The sequence below is a fragment of the Mobula hypostoma genome, chromosome 1 (assembly GCF_963921235.1).
Source record: "Mobula hypostoma chromosome 1, sMobHyp1.1, whole genome shotgun sequence".
Classification (NCBI taxonomy): Eukaryota; Metazoa; Chordata; class Chondrichthyes; order Myliobatiformes; family Myliobatidae; genus Mobula; species Mobula hypostoma.
Window position 1 is genome coordinate 29,754,407 of NC_086097.1, and position 25,072 is coordinate 29,779,478.

General features: G+C 44.1%; 1 protein-coding gene across 1 annotated transcript in view; it reads left to right on the plus strand.

Annotated features, from left to right (window-relative positions):
• The window catches only part of LOC134352161 (cytosolic carboxypeptidase 3-like), a 97,989-nt gene extending 78,397 nt beyond the window's left edge, over positions 1-19,592 (plus strand). The window contains exons 18-19 of the mRNA XM_063059461.1: positions 2,772-2,944; positions 19,431-19,592. Of these exons, the coding sequence (XP_062915531.1) occupies positions 2,772-2,944; positions 19,431-19,450 (193 nt within the window). The 3' untranslated portion in view covers positions 19,451-19,592. The remainder of the gene's footprint in view (positions 1-2,771; positions 2,945-19,430) is intronic.
• Positions 19,593-25,072: the final 5,480 nt, after the last annotated feature.

Below are 25,072 nucleotides of genomic sequence, written 5' to 3' on the forward strand. Positions count from 1 at the left end.
TTGTTGTCTCTACTATAGGGAATGTAGACAGGAGAGGTTCAGAACGATGTGAGCCAAATTCAGGCAAATGGAACAGGCTTAGAGCCTTCCATCCAACTGGTTCGTGCTGACCAAGTTGCTAGTTCCACTTGCCCATGTTTGCTCCACGTCCCATCTAAGCCTTTCATATCCATTTACCTGTCCAAATATCCTTTAAATGTCATCATTTTACCCACCTCTACCACTTCCTCTGGCAACTTGTTCCACATGTCCTCTGTGTGGAAAAGTTGCTCCTTAGGTCCCCTTTAAATTCTTCCCTCTCAACTTGAACCCATGCTCTCTAGTTTTAAACACCCCTACTCTGGGGAAAAGACTGACCCTCCACCTCACGATTTTATGAACTTCTATAAGGTCACCCCTCACTCCAGGGAGGACAGTCCCAGCCTGTCCAGCCTCTCCTGATGTCACCGGAGTGCGGACATGACCCGAGTGCAGAGTCAGACGCTCATAGATGACAGGCTTTAATGCGAACAATGTTACAGGGAAAGCAAACAAACACTAGGCCAAATGGCCGTTAATTCAAACTCTCAAATGGAAAACGAAGCCTACACTGCAGCTGAAAAGAACAACTAAGAATTAAGTGAGCACCGGTAGTCTTCAGATTTAGTTGACTCAACAGTTGAATTTCTCAGGCAAGGCAGGATGCAGGAAGTGAAGTGTAGCTATGTCCATGTCCAAGACTCGACAAGTACTATGACAGAATGAATGGAGTTAAATACAATCACAATGAAGCAATAATTAGCTGTCACGGGCATATTCACGAGCGCAATTGCCGAATCTGATGCGCTGCCGAATTTGTGCCCTCCAGTCCAAGCAACATCTTTCTAAATCTTTCTGCACCTTCTCTAGATAGGGGTGGCTCATTAGTGCAGTGACTAGCATAACTATTACAGTGCCAGTGACCCAGGTTCAATTCCTCCGGTTGTCTGTAAGAAATGTGTACATTCTCCCCATGACCCCATGGGTTTCCTCTGGGAGCTTCCGTTTCCTCCCACGTTCCAAAGCAGGTTAATTAGTGGGTGTAATTGGGCCACACGGGCTCGATGAGGCAGAAGAAGTGACCATGGAAAGTCTCTAAATAAATAATAAATTAATTAATCATATCCTTCTTAGTGAACATAACTGCAGACAGTTCTCCAAGTGTAGTGTAACCAGTTTTATACAGCTTTAACATGACGTCCCAACTCTTTTACTCAATGTCAGTGACCTGTTGTGCGTTCCAGCAGGTTCTGATGTTTTTATATGTTAGAATGTAGAATATTACAGCAAAGTACAGGCCCTTCAGCCCATAATGTTGTGCCAACCTTTTAACTTAACCTAAGATTAATGTAAACACGAGGAATTCTGCAGATGCTGGAAATTCAAGCAACACACATAAAAGTTGCTGGTGAACGCAGCAGGCCGGGCAGCATCTCTAGGAAGAGGTACAGTCGACGTTTCAGGCCAAGATCCTTCATCAAGACTAACTGAAAGAAGAGCTAGTAAGAGATTTGAGAGTGGGAGGGGGAAGGGGAGATCCAAAATGATAGGAGAAGACAGGAGGGGGAGGGATGGAGCCAAGAGCTGGACAGTTAATTGGCAAAAGGGATATGAGAGGATCATGGGACAGGAGGCCTCTGGGTCCCCCCCCCCTTTTCTTTCTCCCTAGGCCTCCTGTCCCATGATCCTCTCATATCCCTTTTGCCAATCAACTGTCCAGCTCTTGGCTCCATCGCTCCCTCTCCTGTCTTCGCCTACCATTTTGGATCTCCCCCACCCCCTCTCAAATCTCTTACTAGCTCTTCTTTCAGTTAGTCCTGATGAAGGGTCTCGGCCTGAAACGTCGACTGTACCTCTTCCTAGAGATGCTGCCTGGCCTGCTGCGTTCACCAGCAACTTTGATGTGTGTTGTTAAGATTAATGTAACTCTTCCCTCAAGCATAGCCCTCCATTTTTCTATCAGCCATGTGTTTATCTAAGAGTCCCTTGAATGTCCCAGCATATCTGCCTGTACCACCACCCCCGACAGCTCATTCCACACACTACCACTCTCTGTGCAAAAACCCTACCTCTGACATTTCCCTACACTTCCCTCCAATCACCTTAAATTATAACTCCTTATATCAGATATTTCCACCCTGGGAAAATGTCTCTGAGTGCCCACTCGATTTTATGTCTCTTATCATCTTGTACACCTCTGTTAAGTCGCCTCACATTTTCCTGTAGTCCAAGAGAAAAGCCCTGGCTCACTCAACCTCCCCTCATGAGACATGCTCTCTAAACCAGGCAGCATCCTGGTAAATCTCTGCACCTTCTCTAATACTGCCACATCTTTCCTATAATGACTATAACAATAACCAGAAATGAGCACAATTTTCAGTGTGTGATCTAATCGGGGTTTTATCTTCCTGCTCTTGAACTCAATGCTCTGATTAATGAAGCCCAATAGACAATGTGCCTTCTTAACCTCCCTATCAAATTACACAGCAACTTTGAGGGACCTATGGACAGTGGACCCCAAGATCAACAGTGTGTTAAGAATCCTGCCATTAACCCTGTACTCTATCTTCAAGTTTGATCTTCCAAAGTGAATCGCTTCACACTTTCCTGATTGAACTTCATCTGCCACTTCTTAGCCCAGCTCTGCATCCTGTTAGTGCCCCATTGTAACCTATGACAAACTTCTACACTATCCACGGCCTCCTCGTCATCTTTGATTCAAGGGTGTACTTTTTTCAAACGATCTCTTACAGCAATGAACCCACCTCTGGGACCTTAGATCCAGAGCATGTGTTAAACTCGGATGAACTGCTGCAGTCTAGAGGGCCAGTCAGAGACCCTGACCATCAAGAGGAGGTGTGCTTGGCTTCGACTGGTGTGCCCAGTACCAGAGGAGGGAGCAATCAGCCTCTCTCAAGAAAACAAGGTGACGTATGTTTATCCTGAAACTAGCTGCTTTTGCCAGACTTTAGAGGTTCAATTAGTCATAGAGTCATAGAGCACTACAGTATAGAAACAGGCACTTTGGCCCATCTAGTCGTGCCAAACTTTTATTCTGCTAATTCCATCACCCCACACTGGACCATAGTCCTCCTAATCATGCACTAATCCAAACTTCCCTATAAAGTTGAAATTCCACACTCTCACCACTCTGAGTGAAGAACCTCCCCCTCGGTTTCCCCTTAATATTTCACCTTTCACCCTTAACCCATGACCTCTAGTTCCAGTCTCATCCAGTCTCAGTGGAAAAAGCCCGCTTGCACTTACCCTATCTATATCTCTCATAATTTTATAAACCTCCGTCAAATCTCCCCTCATTCTCCTGCACTCCAGGGAATGAAGTTCTAACCTACTCAACCTACCCCTTTGACTCAGACCCTCATGCTTTGCAGCATCCTCGTAAACCTTCTCTATACTCTTTCAACTTTTTTTGATATCTTTCTTATAGGTAGGTGACAAGAACTGAACACAGTACAGAGAAACACACACAAAGTGCTAGGGTCAGACATTATCTATGGAGAGGAATAAAGACCCAACCCAGGTCATGTTCTCTTCCCACTGCTGCAATCAGGAAGGTGGTACAGGAGCCTCAGGACCCCCACCACCAGTTTAAGAAACAGTTATTAGCCCTCAACCATCAGGCTCTTAAACCAGAGGGGATAACTTCACTCAAATTCATTTGTCTCATCACTGAACTGCTCCCACGACCAATGGACTCCCTTCCTCTTCAGCTCACATTCTCAAAATTTACTGCTTCTTCATTATTATTACTTTTTCCTCTCTCTTTTTGTATTTGCTCAATTTCTTGTCTTTTGCACGTTGGTTGTTCACCCTGGTGGCGTCGTCTTTCACCGATTCTATTATGGTTATTGGATTTATTGAGTAGGTCCACAAGAAAATGATTCTCAGGGTTGTATATGGTGACATATATGTATTTAGATAATAAATTTACTTTGAACATTTCAGACCAAGACCTTTCATGAGGATTGAAGAAGGGTCTCAGCCTCTCTGTCTGACCTCCACCATTTGTGTGTTGCTCTAGATTTCCAACATCTGTAGAATCTGTGTTAGTTTTTTAAAAAAAAATAAGGGCAGCAAGAAATTTAAGTTTATCTGATAACTAATTGAACCATAGAATAGTTCATATCACGAGCAGGCCCCTCAGCCCATGATACCTGTGCTGGCTATGATGCCAATCCAAATAATCCTTGAAATTTACCAAGAAAGTGATATGGATTCCACAACAGAATATTTCCTCCAGACCACTTGTAACACTTTGTGCAAATACAATCAACATTCTCACTACCATATCCAGTCACGATGCTGCTTTCAGTAATTTCACTCACAGATCAGTGACTGTGTGGGTTTCCCCCAGGTGCTCCAGTTTCCTCCCACAGTCCAAAGGTGTTTGGGTTAGGGTTAGTAAGTTGACAGTATATAACATCGACGCTGGAAGCGTGGCTACATTTGTGGGCTGATCCAGCATATCCTCAGTGTATTGGTCATTGACACGGATGATGCATGTTTTGATGTTTCAATGTACATGTGACAATCTTTATTTTTAATCTTTAGAACACAGGACAGTATATACCCTTCAGATCATGATGTTGTGCCAAGCTAATTAAACTCTGGTCCTAGACTCCCACTAATGGGAACATTCTCTCCATGTCCGCTGTATCTAGGCCTTTCAATATTTGGTGGGTGTAGGTGATCCGATCAACCTGCAGGGTGGTGATTTTTTGCTACATGTACTTAACAATTAGCACCCTCAGACATCTAACACTGGTTATCAGTCACCCAGAAGAATATTCCCCCATTACCTACTGTCTGACCTCATCTCACTTCTATTTGAATTCATTATGCACAGTTCGGTCATGTAGAAGTGCTACACTTTACAGCACCAGCTGCAAAATATCAGGGTTCAATTCCTGCCACTGACCATGTGGGTTTCCTCCGGGTGCTCTGGTTTCCTCCCACAGTCCAAATATGTTTGGCTAGGGTTAGTGAGCTATGTTGGTGTTGGAAGCGTAGCAACACTTGTGGGCTATTTAGCAGAATCCTCGCTGAATTGATTTGATACAAAAATGACTCATTTCACTCTATGTTTTGACGTATGTGTGACAAATAAAAGATAAAGTTTATGTTTATTTATTTGGTGAACAAGCTGCACAACCAGGTCTAATTTGCGTTTATTGTTACGTGCACAAGTCCATGTCTGCACAGGTGCAATGAAAAACTCACTGCCCACAAGCACAGGACATCAGATGTATAGCTTTCACAAGAAAAGCAGAAATTATACAGAAGGACATGAACGATTCTGCTAGCGTGGAAATCTTGTTGCTTAGTCTGGAAAAGTGTGAAGTGATTCTCTCTGGAAGGTTAAAGTCAAGGGCAGAATACAGGGTGAATGGCAGGATTCTTAGAGTGGAGGATCAGAGGAATCTTAGGGTCCAAGTTCATAGATCCCTGAAGGTTACTGTGTAAGTTGAGAGGAGGTTAAGAAGGCTTGTGGTGTGTTGGCTTTCGTTAGTCTGGGAAGAGATTTCAAGAGCTGAGGGGTAAGCTTACAACCCGACAAAACTCTGGTTAGACCACAGTTGGAATATTGTGTTATGCTCTGATTCCAACAATATAAGAAGGAGGGCGAAGCTTCAGAGAGGGTGCAGAGGAGATTTACCAGGATGCTGCCTGGATTAGAGAGCATGTTTTATGAGGATAGATAGAACGAGCTTGGGCTTTTCATTTTGGAGTGAAGGAAGATGAGTGGTGGCTTGATAGGTGTAGAGATGATAAAGTCATGGATAGATTTGACAGCCAGAGACATTTTCCCTGGGTGGAAATGGCTAAACTGAGGGGCGTAATTGATTGTGGGAAAGTATAGGATGGATGTCAGAGGTAGTCAACTGTAGTGTAAAGTAATCAAAGTGCTCATAGTGTTGCTATGCTCGGGTAATGATCGAGATTGAGCTGCTTGGTTCAAGAACTGAATGGTTGAAGGAAGATAGCTATTCTTTAACCAGGTGGTGTGAGATTTCAGGCTTTTGTACCTTCTGCCTGATGGTACTTCTGAGAAGATAGCATGGACAAGACTTTTTCGTATAATCTGGCCTGTTGGACACATCCCACAGTGACAATTAGTCAAATATGTTTAGTCTGAACCTCAACTGCCAGTTTTGGACATCTGGTCTTGCCCTATCAGAGATATTTCATTTATTTTACCCATCCCACTTCTCTGCTCTGAAAACTCACTATTTTTCTGTTTTTACCCACTTTGTGACAAAATATATTTCATCTAACGGCTCACCAACCCCCTCCATAGATGCTGCCTGATATGCTGAGTGTTTCTAGCATTGTTTGCATTTATTTCAGTACCTGTAGTTTTATTCTTCAACTTTGCATTCCAACGTAAAGATGTTTCTCCTGGATTCCTCTGGGATTTAATGAATTTTTTTAAAAAATCACTAATAATGAGCCTCAGTTTTGTTCTGCCAAAGTCTGGTAAACATTTCAGTTTTTGCTGCCATTAATCTTGGTAACCAGTAATTGGCTTATTATTGTCACCTGTAATGAGGAACAGTGACAATTTTTTCTTTACATGTCATCCATATCATACCACACAGAACTACACAGAGGCAGTAAAAAGGAAACAAAATGCAAAATGATGACCCAGCCCCAATGAAAGTTCTCAGTCAGAAACAGCAACTGTACATTTCCCTCTGGACCTCTCGTACAAGGTTGACTCTGACCCAAAGAATCTACCTTGTTAAGATCTTGCACCTTATTGTCTACCTGCACTGCACTTGCTCTGCAGCTGTTACACTTTATTTTGCATTGTTATTGTTTATACTGTTCTACCTCACTGTTTGATGGTTTGATCAGTGAAGAGTATGCAAGAGAAGCTTTTCACTTGCAGAGGGTTGTAAATTCAGCCAGCTCCATCACCCGTACAACTCTCCCCACCACCAAGGGCAACTTCAGGAGGCAGTATCCATCATTAAGGACTCTCACCATCCAGGACCTGTGCTCTCATTATTCCTATCAGAGAGGACCCATAGGAGCCTGAAGACCCACTCAACATTTTTAGAACAGGTTCTTCCCCTCTGCCTTTTGATTTCTGAGACATTCATGAACCTTTGAACACAATCTTTCTATTCCTCTTGTGTGATTTATTCCTTTTTTAAAAATTGCAACCTATAGTAATTTTTTTTAAGTGTCTTACACAGTACTGCTACCACAAAACAACAAATTTCAGTGATTCTGAATTCTGAACTCTGTACCTTGGTACAATATCAATAGCCCAATCAAATCAGAAGGGAGAGAAGAAGAAACTCACAGATCTGCAAGTGAGATTTAAAAAAAAAAATTTTGCAAGCTCTCACCATTTTCCCCAACAGCCTGATCAAATTGGGAATGACGGAAGAGACAAATCACAGGTCCAAGAGTGAGATTTTAAAAAGGAGCATTCACAGGCTTTCAGCGTTTTCCAGTGGCCTAATCAAACTACTATTCATTAGAAAAGGCAAATAAAAATAAGTTAGAGACCTGTCAGGACACTGGAGCAGGGACCCCATCGCAGGCCCAGTACTGTGCACACAGTGATATTAATTGAGTGACAAATCCCAAGTTGGCATCAAAGTTCAGGCAGAGATCAAAACATCCAGGGAAATCCAAAAACCAGAATCAGGAAACAGGCAGAGTCAATATCAGACAGACAGAGTACAGATACAAATGCTGGACAGGCTCAGGAAAATTCACTGGCACAACCTGGCAACAAACAGCTGGAAACACAGGAGTGAAATACACTGAGCAATAAACAGAGAGGCAGATGACAGGCAGAGCACAGTGAGACACAGGTGGCAGCAATTCAGGTAATAATGAGGAACAGGTGAGAGACGGAGTACTCAGTAATACAGGAGCCGGAGTAGAGCAGGAGCGGGGACAGGAGTACATGGGCCATGAAAACAAACAAGAGCACATGGCAATACAAAACCACAGACTGATGGCCAGGGGGGAGGCACACAAAAAGACAGTTCAACTGGAGGTACTGACAGGACCTGGGTGACTGTCAGGAGAGGGAAAGAAAATGCCAGCCAGTGCAGAGTACCCCAAGGCTGTTCCCCTCAATAATAAGTATACGGGTGGTATATTGTTGGGGAAATAACTTACCGGGGGGAGCTGCAGTGACCGGGTCTCTGGCACTGAGTCCGGTGCGGTGATTCAGAAGAGAGGAAGGGTGAAGAGGACTGCAGTAGTGATAGGGGATTCCCTGCTCAGAGGAGTAGACACAAGATTCTGTGGACACCTGGATGGTACGTTGCCTCCAAGGTGCCGGGGCAGAGATGTCTTGGATAGGGTCCATGGCATTCGAAAGGCAGAGGATGGGCACTCAGAAGTCTTGGTTCATGTTGGCACCAATGGCATAAGTAGGAAAAAGGAGCTGGTCCTTTTAGAGAATTTAAAGATCTAGGTAGAAAACTGAAAAGCAGGATCTTCAGGGTAGCAATCTCCTGAATGCTGCCTGTGCCATGCGCCATTGAGGATAAGAATAGGATGGTTTGGCAGATGAATGCATGGCTGAGGAACTAGGGCAGGGGGCAGAGTTTCAGTTTGCTTGGCCTTTCTGCCAGTCTGCGTGGCCTTTCCAGGCGAGTGGCAAATATTGGGTTCTGCCCCAATCCCATGTTCTATACAATGTGATCTACGCTACTGTCTATTGAGCAGATCCGTTTTTCACTCCATGATTCTGCTGCTTTCAGTACAGCGACAGCAGGGTAGAAGATGTATAAGATGATGAGAGGCATTGATCATGTGGATAGTCAGAGGCTTTTTCCCAGGGCTGATATGCCTGCCACAAGAGGACACAGGTTTAAGGTGCTGGGGAGTAGGTACAGAGGAGATGTCAGGGTTAAATTTTTTTTACGTAGAGAGTGGTGAGTGCATGGCATGGGCTGCTGGCAACGGTGGTGGAGGCGGATACGATAGGGTCTTTTAAGAGACTTTTGGATAGGTACATGGAGCTTAGAAAAATAGAGGACTATGGGTAAGCCTAGTAATTTCTAAGGTAGCGACATGCTCGGCACAACTTTGTGGGCCAAAGGGCCTGTATTGTGCTGTAGGTTTTCTATGTTTCTATGACCAGAAGCATATGGGTATCAATGATTATATTTGACTGGTAAGAGTGTTAGGGACTCCTGCGGCGTCAGGGATGCACCAAATTTGAACAATAAGAGTGTCAGGACACCTGCCATCAGGGACTCACCAAATCCGTATGGCAAGAGCACTAGGAACACCTAAGATCTGGCATCAGAGACACACCAGATCTGGCATCAGGGGGGCATCAGTACCAGTAAAGAGAGGAAGTAAGAGTGACAATTGTGGAAACAGCTCATAAGTTTAATCACTCCAGGATGACCTAATGAATAAAAGAAAGAGAAAATACGGTAAGTCGGGTGAGAAGGAGAGATAGAAATTGGTAATAATGGGTCAAAGAGAGTCTATCCCTGTCCCAAATAAAGGAACACCAGCATGGTATATGTTTAATGATTATGGGAAGGGATCAGTGGAAGAATTGCCTAAATGGATTAAATGGACAAGGGATACTGACAAACCCTTCCCACCGGACGGGTCTTTTAATCAGGATAGGATTCAGCAATTGAAAATTGTATTGGAGAAAAGGGACCTTTTTAAGAGAGGAGTTAAGCATGTGAGATGGCCAGCGTTTGAGGATTGGGAGAAGGAATTAGAAAAGCCTCATGAAAAATTGCTAGTTACTTTAGAAAACAGGAGAAGGAAAGGTTAGCCGCTGTGGCGTTGGCCCCTCCCCTGGAGGGTGACGATTGGAATTTCTCCTCTCCTCATATGTTTTCCCAAGCACAAAGTGAGGGAGTGATGTCACTTAGTCCTGAAATTCCTGCTCCAGATTCAGCAGACCAAATCCTAATGGATGTCTGATCACTTTATCCTGAAAAACCTGTTATTCAGCGCCCCTGAATTCCCAGACCACATTCCCCTACGCCTCAGTGTGGTACAGAACTGACAAGCAATACCTCGGCCACTGATCAGGGTCAAGGTCAGGAGGAACAACAGCATTAACCGGATCACCTCCTGGAGTGCTCCCCTTAAGGTATTTCCCCGCCGGGGTGGAGGGGGAACCAAGGGGTGTATATCGACCTTGGATGGCAGAACTGAGGGCTACAATAGAAGAACTGCCTGACCCAGACACAGGCTTGGAAAAAGCTATTTAGAAACTTAAAACTATTATTTTATGTCACAAACCTGGTATTGTGGATTTGAAAACTTTAATGAGGTCATGGTTAGACTGCAAACTCAAATTTTATGAGGTTAAATTTCAGGGCTCTCAAAAGCACTAGGCCAGGATCTGCCACCATGCCAAATGAAGATTTTTATAAAACTATGTACGAAGCATTATATACCGCATTTCCAAAAGAGGCTAATTGGTCTAAGATTATGGAGACACAACAAGGTAGAGGTGAGTCTGTAAAAGAATAGATAGAGAAGGTAACACAGAAAATGAAACAATTTTCAGGACTGCTAAAACAGCGACTACGGGACCTACAATTAGTACTACTGAGCACCAGAATTGCATTTGGTGCTCAAACTGGCCTGCTTAGGATGGAGAACAAAACCTGTGGTAGATCTGATCTCAGTATTAAAAGTAGCAGTCCTCACAAAATTTGTTGTTTTGCAGTAGTAGTGCAAGGCAATATAGACATTATACCCTAAATGACAATAATAAATATATAACTAGTGCGAAAAGAGAGCATAGTAATGAGAGGAGGAGATGTCTTGGATGGTGGGGGTCTTTTGTAATAGATGCCACCTTCCTGAGCCACCGCCTTCTGAAGATGTCCTCAGGGGTAGAGGGTTGTGCCTGTGATGGAGCTGGCCGAGTTACAACCCTCTGCAGCTTTTCCAATCCTGTCCATGCCAAACGGTAATGCAACTAGTTGGAATGCTCTCTGAGGGGGAAGTCTGTGCCAGAACTGACAGCAGCCAGCTCAGATCAGGTGAGAAGAAGGACAGAGCAGTTCCATTCCTCTGGTCGTCTCATTGCAGGAGGGATGCAGAGCCTCCAGAGAGGGTGCACAAGAGGCTCACCAGGGTGATGCCTGGATTAGGGGGCATGCGTATAATGACAGGCTGGACATACCTGAACTGTTTCCTCTGGAGTGGCAGAGACCTGATAGAAGTTTATAAAATTATTGAACATAGATAAGTTCAGAGATGTACAGTATATGATTTTTACACAGAGAGTTGTGGGTGGCTAGAATACACTGCCAGAGGTGGTGGTGGAGGCAGATATGATAGAGAAGTTTAAGAGGCTCTTAAACAGACACGTGAATATCTGGGGAATGGAGGGATTTAGCACGTGTGCAGGCAGAAGAGAAGACAGAACAAAGAACATGAAAGGCAAGAATAGTGCAGCACAGTACAGGCCCTTCAGCCCGATGATGTTATGCAACCTTTTAATCTACCCCAAGATAAATCTAATCCTTCCTTCCCATATAGCCCTCCATTTCTCATCCTTTAGTCTCATAGATCACTCAAAGTTGCTGCACAGATTGAGAGGATAGTTAAAAAGACATATGGTGTGTTGGCGTTCATTAGTTGGGTGACTGAGTTTAAGAGCCGTGAGGTAATGTTGCAGCTCTATAAAACCCTGGTTAGACCACACTTGGAAAATTGTGTTCAGTTCAGGTCGCCCCATTATAGGAAGGATGTGGCAGCTTTAGAGAGGGTGCAGAGGAGATTTACCAGGATGCTGCCTGGATTAGAGAGCATGTCTTAAGGGGTAGGTTGGGCAAGGGAGGGCTTTTCTCTTTGACGCAAGGAGGACAAGAGGCGAGTTGATATAGGTGTACAAGATGATAAGAGCCAGGGACCTTTTCCCCAGGGCAGAAATGACTAACACAAGGGGGCATAATTTTAAGGTGATTGGAGGAAAGTATAGGGGTATGTCAGAGATAGGTTTTTTATACAGAGAGTAGTGGGTGCATGGAATGCCTTGCTAAGAGTGGTGGTGAAAGCAGATACATTAGGGACATTTAAAAGACTCCTAGGCATGATGGATGAAAGAAAATAGAAAGCTATGTGGGAGGGAAGGGTTAGATTGATCTTGGAATAGATTAAAATGTCAGCATAAGGTGGGTTGAGGGGTCTGTACTGTGCTGTAGTGGTCTGTGTTTTCTATTATATAGATTGCTAGCCATATCACTTCTATAAATTTGCTAATCTATAGATCAGACCTACACTAATTACCATACATCTCAGGATTTTTGGGAGGAGCCAGAGGAGGACTAATATTCCAAGAGAAAGGGCATAAAATGTATTCCATAGCTTCATTGTTTCCCTTGTTTGAAGCTTACTCTTTTCCTGGCCAAGATGTTTCCTATAACTGGGGAGTCTAGGACAAGAGGGCACAGCCTTGGAAAAGAAGGATGTCCCTCTAGAACAGAGGAGGAAATCCTTTAGTCAGAGCAGTGAATCTGTGGAATTCATTGCCACAGGTGGCTGTGGAGGCCACATCATTGGGTACTGTATAAAGTGGAGGTTGTTAGGTTCATGATTAGTAAGGGTGTCAAAGATTAAGGGGAAATGGCAGGAGAATGGGGTTGAGGGTGATAATAAATCAGACATGATTGAATGTCAGAGCATACTTGATGGGCTGAAAGCCTTAATTCTGCTCCTATGTCTCATGGTCTTATTGGCTGTAAGGCAGCAGCAAATCAGTAAAAAATTAATTTTGCAAAATGCAAAATTGAAGCCCACAAGTCATTGTTAGCCACCTCCAAGTCAACACACTGCCATAACTTGGACAATTTGGATAACATCCGTCAGTGTGAGGAGAAAGCGAAAGGGAGGTGGCGTATGTTCTCATCCTGGCAACATCGCTGGCCCTTGCCCCTGATGGATCTACAGCAGGGGGATTCTGGTCACTCCCTGCTGGCCAGGGACAACGCCCAGAGGCAGAGACTGGATTCACCACTGGGGGAAAGCCCCAGGACATTGGCAGAGACCCCGTCAAAGACAGGCCGGTATAGGAAAAGGATAGGACACCTTTCCACCAAGGGATCTCAATTCAGAATCTCAGGATGGAAGGTGATCACAGTGAAGGCAGCCAGCAATCTGCCGTCTACACAGAAGAATCATCAACACTTGGAATATTGAGATGTACAGAAGGCAAACTTGGCATGTCCTCCCAAGTGTACGGAAAACACATCAGATGCCAACACAAATGGAATCACATGCCAAGGAACTCCTTTTCAACTGGCGATATCAGGAACTAGTTGTGGAGACAGGATTCATAGCTTACATCTGATTATGCTTAATCATGTCAAAGATAGCTTAGTTTAAATAATCATTTGCTTATTTAGGGTAACACATCATTAATAAACTTCACTTCTTTGCGGCTTAGATCAATAATAGGATGGATGCAACAGAAACTGGAATTGGTTTATTATTGTGCTGAGATACAGAGCAGTGAAAATTTGCCTGTTCATACAGTTCAAATCATTACCCAGTGCAATGATGTAGTACAAGGGAAAACAATAATAATGCAGAATAAAGTGTAACAGTTACGGAGAAATTACAGTGGAAGTAAACAAAAAGGTGCAAGGTTATAAAATAAAACATTGAACGTAGAGCATGACAGCACGGATCAAACCCTTTGGCACACATAGTCATGTCAACGTTTTACCCATCTCCAAGATCAATCTAACCCTTTCCTCCCAAAGAGCTCTCCATTTGTCTTTCATTCACGAACCTATCTAAGAGGCTCTTAAATGTCCCTAACATATCTGCCTCTACCACCCCTCCTGACAGATGTTCCATGCAACTGGGTGTAAAAAACCTGCCTCTGACGTCACCCCCTATACTTACCAACAATCCCCTTAAAATTATGCTGCTGGCTTTAGCCATTTCTGCGCTGGGAAAAAGGCACTGCTGGTAAAATAAAAATGAAATCAAATCATTAGAAAGAAGTGACATAGGATCGGAAAGTGTAGAATTGCTGTGGGTCAAGCTAAGAAACGCAAGAGTGAAAAGACTCTGATGGGAGTTATATACAGACCTCCTCCAAACAGTAGCAAAGATGAGGTTTACAAATTGCAATGGGAGATTGAAAATGCATATGAAAAGGGCAATGTTACGATAGTCATGGGGGATTTCAATGTGCAGGTAGATTGGGAAAATCAGGTTGGTGCTGAATTTCAAGAGGGGAAATTTGTAGAATGTCTACAAAATGGTTTTTTGGAACAGCTTGTGATTCTGCCCACTAGGGGATCATCTATTCTGCATTGGGTGCTATGCAAAGAACCAGATTTGATTAGAGAGCTTGAGGTAAGGGAACCCTGAGGAGAGCTGATCATAATATGATAGAATTAACCCTTCAGTTTGAAAAGGGACAGCTAAAGTCAGATGTATGAGTATTACAGTGGAATAAAGGGAATTACAGAGGCATGAGAGAGGAACTAGCCAAAATTGATTGGAAGAGAACATGAACAGGAATGATGGCAGAGCAGCAATGGCTGGAATTTCTGGGAGTATTTTGGAAGGTGTAGGATAGATACATCCCAAAGAAGAAATATTCTGAAAGCAGAATGATGCAACTGTGGATGACAAGGGAAGTTAAAACCAACATAAAAGCCAAAGAGAGAGACTATAATAGAGCAAAATTTAGTGGGAAGTTCGAGGATTGGGAGCCTTTTAAAAACCAACAGAAGGCAACTAAAGAAGTAATAAAGAAGGAAAAGATGGAATACAAAGGTAAGTTAGCCAAAAATATTAAAAGGGTTAGAAAATTTTCTTCAGATATCTCAAGAGAAAAAGAGTAGTGAGAGTAGATATCATCTGCTGGAAAATGGTGCTGGAGCAGTAGTAATGGGGATCAAGGAAATGGTGGACAAAGGGAATAAGTATTTTGCATCACCCTTCACTGTGGAAGACACTAGCAGAGTGTCAGAAGTTCAAGAATGTCATGGGGCAGAAGAGTGAAGTTGCCATTACTAGGAAGAAGGTGCTTGAGAGACTGAAGGGTCTGAAGGTAGAAAAGTCACTTGGACTGGATGGTCCATACCCCAGGGTTCTGATGGAGGTGGCTGAAGACAATGTGAAACAATAGTAATGATCAATGGATTCCAACATTTTTTCAGAGGACTGGAAAATTGCAAATGTCATTCCACTCATCAAGAAGGGAGAGAGGATGAAGAAAGGAAATTACAGGCCAGTTGGTCTGACCTCAGTGGTTGGAGTTGATTATTAAGGATGTGGTTTTGGGGTACTTGGAAGCACATGATAAACTAGGTCAAAGTCAGCATGGTTTCCTTAAGGGAAAATATTGCCTGATAAATCTGTTGGAATTTTTCAAAGAAACAACAAGCAGTATAGTCAAAGGAGAATCAGTGGGTGGTGTGTACTTGGATTTTGACAAGGTACCACACATGAGCCCACGGTATTACAGGAAAGATACTAGCATGGATAGAGCATTGGCTGATTGGCAGGAGCCAAAGATTGGGAATAAAGGGAGTCTTTTCTGGTTGGCTGCTGGTGACTAGTGGTGGTTTGCAGGGGTCTTTGTTGGAAACGCTTTTTACGTTATATGTCAATGATTTGGATGCAGGAATTGATGGCTTTGTATTCAAGTCCGTGGATGGTATGATGACGAGTGGAGGGACAAGTAGTACTGAGTTAGCAGAGTTGCCGTAGGCCTGTGACCCTTGTCTAGTGGCATGACAAACAACATGGAGGCTGTGTAGCCTTGGCTGTAGAGAGGACCAGACTCAAGCCACAGCTTACCTACTGCTACAGACTGCCATTTTGAATGTTTTGCACCTTGGCACCAGAGCAACACCATTTCATTCACTGTATCTATTAAGGTTGAATGATAATTAAACTTCAAAAATTAAAGTTCAAAAATCTGAGGTGCAAGGGGACTTGGGAGTCCTTGAGCAGGAATCCCTAAAGGTTAATTTGCAGGCTGAGTCGGTGGTGAGGAAGGCAAATGCAATGTTAGCATTCATTTCAGGATGACTAGAATGTAATGCTGAGGCCTTATAAAACGTTAGTGAGGCCTCACGGAGTATTGTGAACAGTTTTGGGACATTTATCTAAGAAAAGATGCACTGACGTTGTAGGGAGTTCAAATTAAGTCTGTAAAAATGATTCTGGGATTGAAAGGCTTTTTATATGAGGAGTATTTGATGGTTCTGGGCGTATACTCAGAAGAATGGGGGGGAAGATCTCATTGAAGTCTATCAAATGTTGAAAGGCCTCGAAACTGTAGATTTGGAGAGGATGTTTGCTGTGGTGGGAGTCTCTAAGACCAGAGGACGCAGCCTCAGAACAGAGGGACGTCCCTTTAGAATGGAGATAAGGAGAAATTTCTTCAGTGAATCTGTGATGAACCTGTGGAATTCATTGCCACAGACAGCTGTGGAGGCCAAGTCATTAGGTATATTTAAGACAGAGGTTGATAGATTCTTGATTAGTCAGGGCATAAAGAGATATGGGGAGAAGGCAGGAGATTGGGGCTGAGAGGAAAATTGGATCAGTCATGATGAAATGGTAGAGTAGACTCGATGGGCCAAATGGCCTAATTCTGCTCCTATATCTCATGGTCTTATGACCACTCTTTCTATGTCTCTTATCATCGTGTACGTCTCTATCAAGACACCTCTCATCCTCCAAAAAGAGAAAAGTCCTAGCTCACTCATCCTTTCCTATTCAGACATGCTCTCTAATCAGGCACCATTCTGGTAAATCTCCTCTGCACTCTCTCTAAAGCTTCCACATCCTTCCTGTAAAGTGTAATAGTTACAGAGAAAGTGCAATGCAGGTAGTTGCAAATTCGTAACAAGTGCAATAAATTGCAAAGTCATAACGAGATAGATAATAGACAATAGACAATAGGTGCAGGAGTAGGCCATTCAGCCCTTCGAGCCAGCACCGCCATTCACTGTGATCATGGCCGATCATCCACAATCAGTACACTTTTCCTGCCTTCTCCCCATATCCCTTCACTCCACTATCTTCAAGAGCTCTAACTCTTTCTTGAAAGAATCCAGAGAATTGGCCTCCACTGCCTTCTGAGGCAGAGCATTCCACAGATCCACAACTCTCTGTGTGAAAAAGATTTTTTTTTTCTGAGCTAGATTGTAAGGTCAAGATTCTATTGTATCGTAAGACCAGAATAATTTATGCTGGAGGAACTCTGCAGGCCAGGCAGCATCTATGGAAAAGAGTAAACAGTCGATGTTTCGGGCCAAGACCCTTCATCAGGCCTCTCAGCGCAAAACGTTGTCTGTATACTCTTTTCCATAGATGCTGCCTGGCCTGCTGAGTTCCTCTAGCATTTTGTGGGTGTTGCTTGGTTTGCCAGCATCTGCAGATTTTCTCGTCTTGTAATTTTTGATGGTTTGCTATGAAACAGCAATGTGGCCAAAAATATGCAATAGATGTCCATGATCCTATATCAAACCAGCAACAGACCAGCCACAATGGAGGTTAGTTACTATATAAAAAAATAAATCATTCAGTGTCTGAAATTTGTTCTCTCACACATTCCCATCACCTCCCGCTAAGATTCCACCATACACCTACACTAGACGGGTAAATTACAGTGACCAGCATGTCATACAGCACGGAAACTGGCCTTTCATCCATGCCAACCAAGATGCCAATTTAAACCGGTGCCATTTGCCTGTGTTTGGCCCATATCCCTCTAAATCTTTCCCATCCATGTACCATACCTGGCCAGGTGAGCTTTAAATGTTGTAACTGTATCTCCCGTTACCACTTCCTCTGGCCGCACATTCCACATGGGATCGTGGAACAGACTTAATGGCAGAACAGCCTAATTCAGCTCCTATTTCTTTTGGTCTTATGGTCTTATAACCACTACCCTCTGAGTGAATAACCTGCCCCTGGGGTCGCCCTAAACCTTTCCCCTCTCACTTTATGTAGAAGATCGAACACAGAACATAGAACTGTACAGAATCAGGTTTATTATCACTGATGTATGTCAAGCAATTTGTTGTTTTGTGGAAGCAGTGTAATGCAGTACATAAAAATACTATGCTCCAATAAGAAATAAAATAAAAATAAATAGAAAAAAAGAAAGCAAAATCAGCACCTTTGACCCACTAAAGGCTGATTTATACTTCTGCGTCAACTCAACGTGGTAGCCTACGCAAGTGGCCTACGTGCGTTGTGAGCATTTATACTTGTGCGTTGGTGAGTCTACGTCGCTCTGCAATTCACACTCATCACGCATGCACACACACCTGCCCATGCAAGGCTTCATGGTCATGGTAGTCTTTCTGGGGGTAAACAATAAGTGAGCGTTATTTTTTCGTAAAAGCGAAATGTGTCCTCCATAATTTCAGAGGTCTGTAAGGCTTTATGGAAAGCATTGCAGCGAGAGTTCCTTCCCTGCCCTTCAGTCGGCCCGTGGGAAGCTATTGCAGCGTAGGATGAAATGCGATGCTACCAAGCGGACCAATCACAGCTGTTGCGTTCTGCGTTGCTGCGTTGCCGCGACGTGTAGTTGCATTTTGGGAAAGGTGCGCGTCAGGCTATGGTGTAGGGATCCGTGTAGGCTCTGCGTAGGTTTTGTGGCGACCTACGGCGTCGAGTTGATGCAGAAGTATAAATCAGCCTTAAGCCTATGCCAACTCTGATACCAATCTAAGCTGATCCCCTAGCCTGCACATTGTCCACATTCCCCCCATTCCCTGCCTGTTCATGTTTCTTTCAAATGTTGTTCTCATGTCAGCTTCCATCACCATCCCTGGCTGTGTGTTCCAGGCACCTATCTCCCCGTCTAAAAGAAAATACTGCCTCACATGTCTCCTTGAAAATTTACCCTCTCACATTAAAACTATACCCTCTAGTATTTGACATCTTCATCCTGGGGAAAAGACTCTGACCGCCTTCTCGATCCATGCCTCTCATAATTTTATAAACCTCTATCGGATCTCCCCTCAGCCTCTGGCACTCCAGAGAAAAGAACCCAGGTTGTCCAACCTCTCCCTTTAGTTCCCGTCCTCCAGTCGCAGCAACGTTACTGGGAATCCTTTCTGCACCGTCTCATGGCGGCACGGTGGTGAAGCGGTTAGCATAAGATCGGGGTTCAGGTCCCGACACTGTCTCTGAGGAGTTTGTACGTTCTCCCTGTGACCACGTGGGTTTCCTTTGGGTGTTCTGGTCTCTTCCCGTATTCCAGCTATGTACTGGTTAAGGTTAGCAAGTTGTGGGCATGCTGTGACAACACTTCCGGGCTGCCCCCAGCACATCGTCAGACTGTCATTCATGCAAATGATGTATTTCACTCTATGTTTCCATGTTTCAGTGTCCTCTCGGCAGATAAAGCTCACCTTTATCTTTATCTTTACAAGGTAAAACAATAACAGAATGACAAAACAAACTGATGAAGGTAGGGCAGTGGATGTGGTGTATGCGGATGCAGTCGTGCATGGCGAGAGCGTGCAAACTCCCTGCGGAGAGTGGCGAGATTCAGACCTCCATCTTACAAGTGGCTGCTGTAAAGTATCGTGATGTATATATGACAAATAAAGCTCATCTTGAATCTTCATCACATCTTTTCTCTTTCGTTGTGGCCAGAACTGCAAATGTGACCTAACCCATGGCTTGTACAACTGTAAGTTCAACTTTAATTGAACGCCAAACGAATGAGCGTTCCTCCAGGGCCAAGTTGCAAGATACAGTACCAGCAGTCACACACACAGCACAAGGCACAGACAGCACATATAATTAGATAGCAGAAAAACATACAGTCCAGTCCAAGTCAGTTTAATTGTCATTCAACCATATATGAATACATCGGAACAAAACAGTGTTCCTCCAGGGCAACAGGCACACACAGCCACACAAGGCACATATAGTAGCACAGAAAGCATACAGTCACACAGAAACAATATAATCCAGCCCGAGTCCCTGAGTGACTAGTTGGTCCTGTAAGTTGATGGGGTATGGGACATTATCCTGGAGCCATGTTTTTGCAAGAATAACCGTGCAGCGTTCCTCATCGCTCGCCAGTGCAGGTGCAGACGGACGTAATCAGCCTTGTCTTCCACTGAACGAACATTAGCGAGCAGCCCCGGTGGGAGGGGACAGTCCCCAACCCAGCTAGGACTTGCGCCTCTCCCCTGGGAGGCTGCAACAGGCGACCCCATGGCATGAGGTCCTACTCCGGACAACACAGCTCCCTCGCCGTTGGTCTCTCCAGTGAACCGGGCTTGCGGTATTCTACATTACAGATGTCCAAGTGGGTCTTGCGAGTCCAGCTCCACTGCTATCAAGCAACTCGTTAGTGGGGTAGATCAGTAGTACTTGATGTTCTTAATATCAATAATCATAAAAATAGGTAAAGGAACAAACTATTACACCTTTGGTTGGGCCCGGAGAGGCTGCTGTAGCCAATTGCACTGCCGCATTACCAGAACCTTACCGGAAGCTGTAACATAATGTTCCAACTCCTACACTGAGTCTACCTGTGGCACCAATTTCAGAGAAGTGTGAACTTGTACCCCAAGACCACATTATTCTCACTCTCCAGGGATCTGCCATTCACTCTGCAAATGCTGGCTGGGCAAAATTCCCAAAATTTATCACTTTGCACTTGCCTCAGTTAAATTCCACCAGCGAAATATGCAGAGGAGATTTAGACCATAAGACATAGGAGCAGAATTAGGCCGCTTGGCCCGAGTCTGCTCTGCCATTCAATCATGGCTGAACCTTTTTCCCTCTCCTCAGTCCCACTCCCTGACCTTCTCCCCGTAATCTTTGATACTGTGTCCAATCAAGAACCTATCAAGCTCTGACTCGAATACACCCAATGACCTGTCCTCCACAGCTGCCTGTGATAACAAATTCAACACCCTCTGGCTAAAGAAATTTCTCTGTATCTCTGTTTTAAATGGATGCCCCCACCCCATCCCGAGGCTGTGCCTTCTTATCCTAGGCTCCCCCACCATGGGAAATATCCTTTTCACATCTACTCTGTCTAGACTTTTCAACATTCAAAAGGTTTCAATGAGATCCTCTGTCATTTATCCAAATTCCAGTGAGTACAGGCCCAGAGCTATCAAATGTTCCTCATATGATAACCTTTTCATTTCTGCAATCATCCTTCTGAACCTCCTCTGTACCCTCCCCAATGCCAGGACAACTTTTCTTAGGTGAGAAGCTTAAGGTGAGGCCTCATCACTGCCTTATAAAGCCTCAGCATCACATCCCTGCTCTCATATTCTAGACCTCTTGAAATGAATGCTAACATTGGATTTGCCTTCCTCACCACTGACTCTACCTGCAAGTTAACCTTTAGTGTGTTCTGCACAAGGACTCCCAAGTCCCTTTGCACCTCAGATTTTTGGATTTTCTTCCCATTCAGAAAATAGCCTGCACATTTATTTCTACTACCAAAGTGCATGACCACGCATTTACCATAATGCTTCCTAGATTGGAGACCATGTCTTATGAGGATAGGTAGGGCTTTTTTCTTTGGAGCAAAGGAAGATTAGAAGTGACTAGATAGAGGTGTACAAGATGATGAGAGGCATACATAGGGCAGAAATGGCAAACACCAGGGGACATAATTTTATGGTGACTGGAGGACAGTATAGTGGGGGGATGTCAGAAGAAGGTCCTTTTAAAAGAAGTGGTGAGTTATGAGGGGTATAGATAGGGTAAATGCAAACACGAGGGAGTCTGCAGATGCTGGAAATTCAAGCAACACACACAAAATGCTGGTGGAACGCTGCATTCCACCAGCATTTTGTGTGTGTTGGTTGGGTAAATGCAAGCAGGCTTTTTCCATTGAAGTTGGGTGGGACTACAACTAGAGGTCATGGGTTAAGGGTGAAAGGTGAGAAGTTTTTCAGGGGAGCATGAAGGAAAACTTCTTCACTCAGAGGGTCATGAGAGTGACAGCACAAGTGGTGCATGCGAGCTCAATTTCAACATTTAAGAGAAATTTGGATATGTACATGGATGGTAGGGGTATGGAGGGCTATGGTCCCAGTGCAGGTTGATGGGAGGAGGCAGCTTAAATGGTTTGGCACAGACTAGATGAGATGAAGGGCCTGTTTATGTGCTCTACTCCTCTATGACTTTATGACTCCAAAATTTTCCCCTCAGTTTCCTATTAAAACTCTTCCCTTAGACCTGTGTCCTCCAGTTTTTGATTCCCCAGTGCTGGGGATAAAGACAGTGTGCATTGAACAGATTAAACACTGAACAAATATAAGAACAAATTATGTACACTATGCTGAAAACACAATATTATTTATAATGTTTATTCATTATTATAAAAACAATAAATACAATAGAGCAATTATAAAGTGATGGAGGCTCGCCATAAGAGCAGACGTCAAAGGAATTATTTGCAGGCACCTCCTGTCGATGTTAGCCACAGTAACCATGCTGCTTGTACCTGCAGCAAGATCTATTCTGTTCCAAGGTTGTGGCTTGAAACGTTGACAATTCCATTCCCCCCACAGATGCTACCTGACCCGTCGAGTTCCTCTTGGTGCTCCAGATTCCTGCATCTGTTATGTTTTGTATACATCTGCACTGGGGGAGTTCAGACAGATTCCTGTCTGCACTGGCGGAGTTCAGACAGATTCCTGTCTGCACTGGCGGAGTTCAGACAGATTCCTGTCTGCACTGGGGGAATTCAGACAGATTCCTGTCTGCACTGCGGGAGTTCAGACAGATTCCTGACTACACTGGGGGAGATCAGACAGATTCCTGTCTGCACTGGGGGAATTCAGACAGATTCCTGTCTGCACTGGGGGAATTCAGACAGATTCCTGTCTGCACTGGGGGAATTCAGTGAGTCGAGCAGCTTCTGTGGGAGGAAAGGAATTGTCGATGTTTCATATTGGACCATGCATAGGGACCCTTGCTCTTGTTTCCTTGTCTTCTTGGTCGAAGGAGGCGTCTTTTGGAATTGATTCTACTATAATTGGTGTTTGGTATGCCACGAAGGACTCTAGCAAGTTTCTACAGATGTACCACGGAGAGCATTCTGACTGGTCGCATCACCGTCTGTTACGGAGGCGCCAATGCCCAGGATCGGACAAAGCTGTAGAGGGTTGTAAACTCAACCAGCTCCACCATGGGCACTAACCTCCCCACCATTGAGAACATCTTCAAAACATGATGCCTCTAGAAGGCAGCATCCATCATAAAGGACCCACACCATCCAGGATATACACTCTTCTCATTACTACCACCGGGGAGGAGGTACAGGAGTCTGAAGACCCACACTCAATGTTTTAGAAAACACTTGTTCCTCTCTTCCCACAGATTTCTGAACAGTCCGTGAACACTACCTCACTATTTTGCTCTATTTTGCACTACTTATTTATGTAACTTTTATAGTTTGTGTTGTAACTTATAGTATTTTGTGTATCACACTGTACTACTGCTGCAAAATTACACACTTCACAATTTAATGTATGTCAATGATATTAAACCTGATTCTGATTCTGATTCTATCAATTGGCATTCTTGACTCAAAATGTCAACAATGTTTACAATCATGAGAGGCATACGAGGGGTGATTGATAAGTTTGTGGCCTAAGGTAGAAAGAGTCAATTTTAGAAAACCTAGCACATTTATTTTTCCTACATTTCCACACTTAGTCCAGTGGCTGTGGAGCATACGGATCCCTTCTTTGTAGAAGTCGGCGTCTTGGACCTCCAGAAAGTGGTCCACAGCAGGGGTGATTGATAAGTTCATGGCCTTAAGTAGAAGGAGATGAGCTATTAACTTCAAACTTTCTGCATTTTCACTCAAAGAGTTGAACTGCATGCGCATGTAACAAGAGCTGTATAACTCATTTCCTTCTACCCAAAGCTACGAACTTATCAATCACCCCTGCTGTGGACCACCTGGAGGTCCAAGATGCTCTTGTTACATGTATGTGCAGTTCAACTCTCTGAGTGATAATGCAGAAAGTTTGAAGTTAAAAACTCATCTCCTTCCACCTTAGGCCACGAACATATCAATCACCCCTGCTGTGGACCACTTCTACAAAGAAAGGATCCGTATGCTCCACGACCGCTGAACTAAGTGTGTAAATGTAGGAGGGGACTATGTTGAAAAATAAATGTGCTAGGTTTTCTAAAATTGACCGTCTACCTTAGGCCACGAATTTATCAATCACCCTTATAGGTGAGGTGGAGGGTAACAGTCATTTCCCCAGGGCAGGGGAGTCCAAATTGGGGGACATAGATTTAGGGTGAGAGAGGAAAGATTTAAAAGGGACTAGAGGAGCAACTTTTTCACCCAGAGGGTGGTGAGTTTATGGAACGAGCTACCAGAGGAAGTGGTTGAGGCAGGTACAATAGTATCATTTAAGAAGTACCTGAATAGATATGTACATGGAGGGATCGGTCTTAGGGGGATTTTAGAAGTCCTCATGCAGGATTCCTCAAAGATTAACTTGAAAGTGGTAGAGAAGGCAAATGCAATGTTAGCTTTCATTTTGAGAGGACTAGTATATAGCCCTCCATATTGAGGAGTTGAGCAGTGCCCAGTCGGTGAGTGGGAGCACGGGAAGAAGTAATGATTTCAGTTAGTTCTGCGGCTGAAGTTTAAAAAAGGCAGCGCTTCACTGCAGTTTTCGGAGTTGGACTGCATCCATTCAGTGAACAGGATTCATTAGCAAAGACAAATAAAAATAAGGCAAGGTCATTGCTGGAGCGGCCATTGTGTGAGTGGGCTGGTGTAAGGTACGTATTTGGTAAGTTTCTTCTTTTTCTTTATTCTTTATTCCTCACCTATTAGGGCACAGTTAGTATGGCTCCAGTGCCTATGATTTGTTCTCTGTGTGAGATGTGGGAATTCTGGGAGATAACCACATCCACACCAGGTATACCAAGCTGCAGCTCCTCTGAGTATGTGTTAGGGAACTGGAGCTGCAGCTCGATGACCTTTGGCTCACAGGGGACAATGAGAAAGGAGCTACAGGGTCAACCCAAGGCTGCAGTTGGCTGATAACTGGGTGAC